General features: G+C 40.5%; 1 protein-coding gene across 1 annotated transcript; it reads left to right on the top strand.

The window, feature by feature from the left end:
* Positions 1-3,941: 3,941 nt before the first annotated feature.
* Positions 3,942-7,447, top strand: LOC146688726 (serine/threonine-protein kinase pim-1-like). Its single transcript, XM_085437706.1, has 9 exons — positions 3,942-4,784; positions 5,178-5,414; positions 5,540-5,665; positions 5,789-5,883; positions 6,022-6,069; positions 6,154-6,372; positions 6,462-6,642; positions 6,729-6,899; positions 6,989-7,447. Exons 1-9 carry the CDS (start codon positions 4,724-4,726, stop codon positions 7,078-7,080), a joined length of 1,230 nt encoding a protein of 409 aa, XP_085293832.1. The 5' UTR covers positions 3,942-4,723; the 3' UTR covers positions 7,081-7,447.
* The last annotated feature ends 437 nt before the right edge of the window (positions 7,448-7,884 follow it).

Genomic DNA, 7,884 nt, shown 5'->3' on the forward strand with positions numbered 1-7,884 from the left:
CCCTGCAGGTTAATACTGGCAGTGTCACCATGCCAGCTGACTGCATTTCATCATCAGCCAGTGTTGTTCTCAATATTACCAAAGTAAGGCAGCATATAAAGTATTTACTTGCTTTCAGGTTTTATTCAAATGTTAGTCTTTTCAGTTGTTTCTCCACTTTTTTCCTGTTTCAAAATCAAACACCAGTTTGTGAGAAGATTATCTTCTTTTTTTTTTTTAACAGGCATTGGTTTTGCATTGGAATTGGCTAATTTGCCAATTGTATGTTAAAAATGTTCGTATTTTAATATTCAAAAATGTTTTTGCCCAAAACACATGTGCACTACATGTCAGTAAAATACTATGCAAATATTGATGTCCTTGAATGCTGAATAAACACTGACTGATTGTATCTCTTGTACTTAATCAACACAGTATCTAAACACTTTGCACCGTAGTGGTTAAAATCTCATTCTAATAAGGTTACGGTTATTAGGTTTACAGGGTTATTGAATTATGGTTAACGGCTGGTAGAATTGTTTTTAACATTATCTGCCAATTACATCTGCCACCCTTCTCCAAATCTGTGCCCCTACCTGGCCCCCCCAACAAAAATTTTCTAGACACGCCACTGTACAAATGCACAAAAACACCCCAAAAAAGAAATCTTTCTACCTTCTGCAAAGTTCATCGCCCCAGAAAAGACAAGTCAAAACAAGTAAAAAAAAATAAAAATGTAACAGCCTCCCGATTATGACCGATATATCATTTACGTCACTGATACATCCGTAACTGAAATTAACTCAGAACAATTTGTTTATTTTTTTAAATGGTCATTCAGAATCAGAAGATTATTTACGGTGATGTTTTTGGTGGGAGTGAAACAACAATCTACTGATAAAACCAATAAAAATAAGATATGATAATAAGAAATAACCACTGTTGGAAGCCTTATTTACTCTTATCGCCTTAATCATGTGCAGTAATTAAAGTTGAAATGAGAAACTTTGCATTTGAAAGATGCTCTTCTACTGGGCACTCAAAATGCTTTCTTACAACAAGCATCATTCATCCACACCTTCATACATAATGTGCGCACATTTTAAATATAAATTAATATTACTGTAGCAGTATTTTTTTTTTTTAAAAAGATAAAATGGCCACATTTAAGAAGGCAGGACCTGCAGTTATTGTCCTTTTCCAGACATTTATCTGGCACTTACTTTGGGGTTTTCTGCAGCTCGTCCTCGGGGCCCTCCAGACACAGAGACAGCAGGTCATAACCCAGGATCTTCTGGGCTATGGTGAACATTTCTTTAATGTTGGGGTATTTCAAAAGTCCTCTGCCCATGCCCACAAACTGGCTGCCCTGACTGGGGAAGAGGAGCACGGAGCAGCCGCTGCTTTTGGGTCTCCGCTGAGGCGCCGCTGCTGGCTCGCTGTTCGGGGGAAAAGCGGGGGCTTCAGCCGGAGGAGGGTAATCTCCAGCCGTGGAACCGGGCTTGTTGGTGGACAGCGTCCTGCTCAGAGAGACCAGCGACCTGACCTTCCCTCTGGAAGATGCCGCCATCCTGACTGCCACTGATGCCAACATGAGCTGTTCCTCATCCAACGACGTGTCTGCAGATGAAATAAGACGCACAGCCCGCCCGGACAAACTGTAATCACCAAAAGAGTCAACTTTGCTTGAACTCAATTCTGATATCTGCTCGGCATGACACCTCACAGGGAGACGAAAGGTTGATGATATCTCCAATAAAACTATTTTTGAAGCCATTATGGGACTTGACAAAAAATTTGAAGCACAACTGGAGGATATCAAGGAACAAAACAGACAAAGTGCAGCTATGGTTGCCAGCTTGGCTAAGGCTGTAGAGTTTAACGCTGCAGAGATAGCTGATTGCAAACTGAAAGTTGTTAAACTGGCAAATGCGAATGAACTGCTGCTTAAAGAAAACGAAGACTTGAAAAGAAGAGTGAGAGAACAAGAGCGCTACCGAATGAGGTGGTGCCTAAAACTGAAAGGGGTGAAGGAAGACAAAGACGAAAACATTAGAGTGAAGGTTTTGCAAACGCTTCAGAAGATTGCCCCTGACTTGAACTTAGAAGAGGCTGTTGATATTGTCCACCGCTTAGGGAAACAAGTTGATGGCAGAAACAGAAACATCATTATTCTATTCACACAGAGGCGAATTAAAGAAGAATTGTGGAGGCGCACCAAAGATTCTTCAACCTGCAAGCAAGAAGGCATCAGCTTCACAGAGATGTTGCTGCAGGAGGACATACAAGATCGACAGCGCCTATGGCCTCTGGTGGAGGAAGAAAGACGTGCAAAACTACAAATATCTGTAGTTTCCACTCCGTATATTTTCAAAACAAACTCGTTACTTTGGGTTTAACGCATTTGGGGGAAGTTAATATTTCACGTCACTGCAGGCCTTCAAACAATGAGATTTGAGCCTAAACAGTGAAAGGCAGTCGCGTTTTAATCAGTAGAGGATGTCGCATAAAAAGAGATGAAAGAACAAACCATGTACTGTAGTTTTGATTTATTTATTTTTAGCACAACACCAGAACAACCCCACGTGCCCATAATTTGCGGTACTTCAGAAAAAAAGGAGTGAACATAAAAGGGAGTAAAATGTTGTGTCAGGTAATTTCAAATGCAGCATTTCTATCACCTCAACAAACACTAACTGTGTCACAGTGTGTTGCTATCTAAAGCTCTACTTGCTGTATTTCACAGGAAGAGAAAGAATGAGAGCTAACTTCACTCAGAGATATAGAAAGAAAGAGAAAGAAACCAGGCTGTATTTAAAGGTAAGGACTGCTTAGTGATATTTGATAAAATGTAGTTGTATTTTAACAGGGACATAAAGTGCTTGTCTTACTCCCTTCTTCTAGCTCGAAATTACTTGCCAAGTGGTAAGGACCGTTCATGGTCACACGGTGAGAACATTGGTGTTGACTATGAAGAGATAGGGTCAGACAGGGGAGGGGCCAGTCAGATTTATCAACTCAACCTCCTTAAAGCATGGAGAGAGGCTGAAACCAATCTCTGGTGAGCCCGGTTAAGGAAAGAGATGAGTTGGTGCCTGAGATGCCAAATTCCAACATCCTCATTCCCGCCATTGAGATAACACTCTCACACAGGCCCAGAGAGCAGATGTTGCTGCATTGCAGATGTGTTATACCCCCTGCCCAGCCGAATGACTCTCAAAAAGAAAATTTTGCAGAAAATCAATGTGATCGCTTGGATCACTGGAATTATCATCTCGATATCTCTTGTCCTTCTTTCATTTCAGACGTCTTGAAAACAAGTTTTAACAAAGTCCTGGAGAAGTGCCCAATGCTGGAGGACCTCCTGCTTTACCCCTGGCTCAGATAAACTCCTCTCTGACACAAACACACACGCATACTGAATTCACATCTTGCCATACAAATGTGATACAGTAACCAACTTTCTTTCTTTCAGAAAAAAAGAAAATTGGGAGATTCAAAAATGTCCTCACAGTAATGTTTGCATCAGTCTATCAGACGAATCCCCTCCAAGTCCAATATTTACATCAGTTACAGTGATAATGCTTGGTGTCTACTTTCAGCCACCGCAGTAGAATGCCAGGAATGAATCTCATTGAAATTGTAGTTGCATTTGCTATTTCATTTAATTGTCATGGATGATACACAGATAACCCAACAGCAAACAGAGGAAAACAATGGGCTTAAATACACAGAGGGATAAATGAGGGAATAAGACACAGGATGAGAGCACAGCTGCGAGAAATCACAAACAACAAGACCATGGGGAAGGAAAACTGAAAACACTAACATAGTCTAAGGAGCTTAGAAAGAAAACGTCTGCACTTCTTTAAGTTGCTTGAAGACGTTCAAGCAAAGTTTAAGTTCTTTTCATCCGAGAAGGTGAAACATCTTCAAGCAACTTCAAGTCCAGACGCTTTCTTTCCAAACTCCTTAGACTACGATGACCTAGATGACTGAGAACCTTCACAGACATGAAAACACTAACACAGCACACATGACTATCAAAGTAAAACAGCAAACAAGAGACTTTTACAAAGACACAGAGTTGACACAGAGACATGACTGACTGGGGAGAAATTGGGGAACATGGAAACAAGAGTGACTAGACATGACACGTGGGACACAGGGGCAAGGCAAAGTAACAGAAACCTAAAGCCTAAGAATATAACACAAGAAGAAAACAATAAAGAGAACCAAAAACATACATAAGAATAATCAATGAATATAAATGAACAAACACAAAACACTGGGTCACAGACTCACTACCATGACAGTTAAATGTACATAATAAATACTTTAAATCAGATGACAATGTAGCTGACACTGTGTTTATTATAATGTGTGTGGTCAACCACAAATCTTCATACTGTCATCCATAGATGAGGTCTTTATACAAATGATGAAAGATAATGAAAGAAACTGTTTAATTGATATGAAATGATTGAATTATATGAAATATTATGGCTTTGTCTGCCAGTGTTTTTCTGTAAACTACTTTGAACTACTGGCAGTCAGTGAAGTCACTGAAAGGCAAGATTCTATGTTGTGTTGCCGTAGTTTCCAGAGTTTACTTATAAAGCTCACTTACAGAATTCAGTTAGAAAAGTCAAGCATTTGAAGGGTGCACATTTGAAGGAATATTAACTCAATCTTAGCTCATTACGGTTTACATTTTCGATTTTAAAGGGTCTCCGAAATTACAATGAAAAAGGAAACAAGAAAAATTGCCACTCCAGCCGATAAGAAAGATTCGGGAGATCAAGGTAAGTAAAATAATAAAATCAAATCCTGGTAAAATCCAAATCCTAGAAATGTTGACACTGTGTGAATCATTTTTGGAGCAATTGAATCATATGTTTAATTGAAAATAGCTTTAATACAAGATGTCTAATCAAAGAAAGGTTACCGGTCTTTTGGTAAAATAATGTAATAAGTTTATTCTTGGACTCAACAGTAAAAACAGACCAACAAGTGCCATCAAGATCTAAGACTTAGTAAACCTAGTATCAACTCGCACTGATCAGTTTTTTTTTTTCATCCCAAGATTAAACTTGTGATCATTTAAGCAAAAGCAATTTCAAATTCTTTGCCATCAAACTGCTTCCAGTCTTGATGTCGGGGACTCTTTTTCACCACTGTGTTGTTGTCGTTTATAGATCGTAAGAGCAGGACTGCTAAAAGAAAGGCCAGTCCTGAAAAGAAGACCCCAATGAAAAGGAGGAGGGTCGCTGAGCAGGCTGGTCCTTCCACCAGCTCAGATGTGGTCAAAGGAGTGAAGCGCAAGGTTGTGCAAGATGAAGAGGACACAACAAAGAAAGCAAAGAGGGCTAAACTTCTTGACCATATGAGCGGTGACAAGGAGCAAGCATCCTCCTCGTTGGACTCTGGTAAAGGTAGGCTAATTAGTTGAATAAGGGGGTAGATTAAGTGTGGTTGCTAGGTTTAAGATATTGGTGTTTAGTGTTTGTGTCTATCATCCAGTGAGCTGATGTGCTTTTGGTGTTTTCCACATCTCCAGACTTGAACAACAAACAGGTGTGCGCAAAACATGGCAAAAGAAAGGCCATGGGAGACGATAGAGAGTCACCCAAGAAAAAAAAAAGGAATGTGGACCAGGACAAAAAATCAGTGGCAGACCAAAAACGTAAGTAGCAAGCAGCTTGGGTTTTATATTCAGGGGAAGGGCAAAAGGAACATTTAGGCTACAGAGGAGAGTAATTTGTGTCACAGCTGTAATAAAACAAGATTTGCTGTTTTGTCTGTTCAGGTGAATTCCAAGCCAGATATGTGGAGGAGCACCAGCTCGGAGAAGGAGGCTGCGGAGCAGTGTTTGCTGGCTACCGGATAGAAGATCGTTTTCCAGTAAGTGTTCAGATGATGGTAGTAAGACAGGCAGTAACGCAGATAATGGATAATATCGTAAACTGAGACGTCTGCTGTGTTTCCACCTTTCATTATGTCATACTGAGGAAATGCTCACCAATGCTCTGTGTCTTCTAGGTTGCCATCAAACACATTCCCAAAAATAAAGTCTACTGCAAAGTGGCGGTAAGCGTCCAACACTTGAATTAGTTTTACATTACTGGATTGAATGCGGCGTTCCTCATCATCCACTTTGTTGTAATATTTCAGGATGAAAGCGGGAAGATGCTCTCGGTGGAAGTGGCCATTATGGTTAAACTTGCAGGTGAAGCAGAAGGGTCAGTGGGAATATCAGCACCTGTGTCCTTGCTGGAGTGGTTCGACCTTGGCAAAGAGCTGATCCTGGTGCTGGAGAGACCTGTCCCTGCTGTGGACCTGCAAAAATACAAAGCAGAATATGGAAGAACCTTACCAGAGGACAAGGCCAAGGTAGGTTGACTGGGAGAGCCTTAGACTGTACAGCATTCAATCAAGGCAGAAAAGCATTAACTCATTATTGTGTTTTTCATCTTTTCCAGGTCATTCTGAAGCAACTCGTTGATGCTGTAAAGGAACTTGAGGATAAACACATCTTTCATCGGGACATCAAGGGAGAAAACATTCTGATTGAGACCGGCTCCGATGTGCCTCGAGTTCGCATCATTGACTTTGGACTGAGCTGCTTTGTTAAACAGCGATCTCTGTATCGCGTCTTCTATGGTAACATATTCTGCTCCTGCTTTTCACAGATGTAACAATTTGTGTCTTTTGTTTTAGAAGAAATTGTAATTGTGTCTGTTTGTTAGGCACTCCTCTTCACACCCCTCCCGAGTGGTACAGGAGGAGCTGCTACAGGTGTGGACCCACCACGGTGTGGCAAATGGGAGTGGTGTTGTATGAAGCGCTTCATGCACGGCACTTTAGTACCGAGAGGTTCCTCGCAAAGAAACTGAGCATCAAAAAGCGTCTGTCCACAGGTAAGAAAACTTCACACTTCCAGATTCACTGATGCCTTGGATCACTAGAACTATCATCTTCATCTTTTGGATCTTTTCTTTCTTTCAAGAATGCCAGAATTTCTTGGAGGCATGTTTAACTATAGCCCCGGAGAAGCGCCCAACACTGGAGGAGCTCCAGCTTCACCCCTGGCTAAGATAACACACACAAACACACAATTCACACCTTATCATATAAGTGTGATACATTGTGGTAACCTCCTTTCTTTTTTCTGTTGGACAGGAATGGGTCAATCTTAAAAAATAAATAAATAAAAAATTAGCTTTTTCGGACTTCCTGTAACCCCCCCAGCCATCCCAGGAAAGGGGATCTCTCTTTGAATGGGCTTTCCCGAGGTTTCTTCCCATCGATCTGGCCCCCTGGGGAGTTTTTCCTCGTCTTCATAGAGAGCTTGGGCTGGGTCAGGAGCTCCATCAAAACTGTCTTTATTTGATGACATTAAAGTCATCAAATAAAGATGTGTTTTACTTAAAGTAAAATTGGATCAAAATAAAACTTGTTTAATTCATCTTTGCTGAAGATTCTCCTTCATTACTATTTTGTTTTGTTTTGTTTTTTTTACCCATGGTGCATTTTGACAAATAAGAAAACTGAATCAGGTTAAAGTGTGCACAAAGACAGTCACACTGCAAATGATCTGAAGACTTGCATCTGTTGCTCTAACCCCCAACTAGTTTAGACAGATTTCCAGGTTCTACCAGAGGTTTTTTCCTTCAAGAAGGGAGTTTTTCCTTCCCACTGTTGCTGAGTGTTTGCTCATAGTGGGTTGTAAAAGCATAAAAGTTAATAAGAGGCATTCATAGCAGAGTTATCACAGAGGGAACTATATAGCTTAAATGTACAATTTCTACAGGACGAATTATAACTTCATTATGTATAAAAGCTTCTGTGGATAATTACTCCTATTTGTAACTTTACACAAGAGAAAGTTTGCTGTCACACTAT

This window comes from Copadichromis virginalis, linkage group LG17 (assembly GCF_057382275.1).
Source record: "Copadichromis virginalis isolate Kocher_CV1m ecotype Utaka linkage group LG17, C_Virginalis_male_GT1.1, whole genome shotgun sequence".
NCBI lineage: Eukaryota > Metazoa > Chordata > Actinopteri > Cichliformes > Cichlidae > Copadichromis > Copadichromis virginalis.

What these genes read in the sequence shown, in the direction of transcription:
- LOC146688726 (XM_085437706.1), top strand. Translation starts at nt 4,724, where the DNA reads ATGAAAAAGGAAACAAGAAAAATTGCCACTCCAGCCGATAAGAAAGAT. An exon ending in AAGTCTACTGCAAAGTGGCG is followed by an intron (nt 6,070 to 6,153) that starts GTAAGCGTCCAA and finishes GTAATATTTCAG; the next exon opens with GATGAAAGCGGGAAGATGCT. An exon ending in TACCAGAGGACAAGGCCAAG is followed by an intron (nt 6,373 to 6,461) that starts GTAGGTTGACTG and finishes CATCTTTTCCAG; the next exon opens with GTCATTCTGAAGCAACTCGT.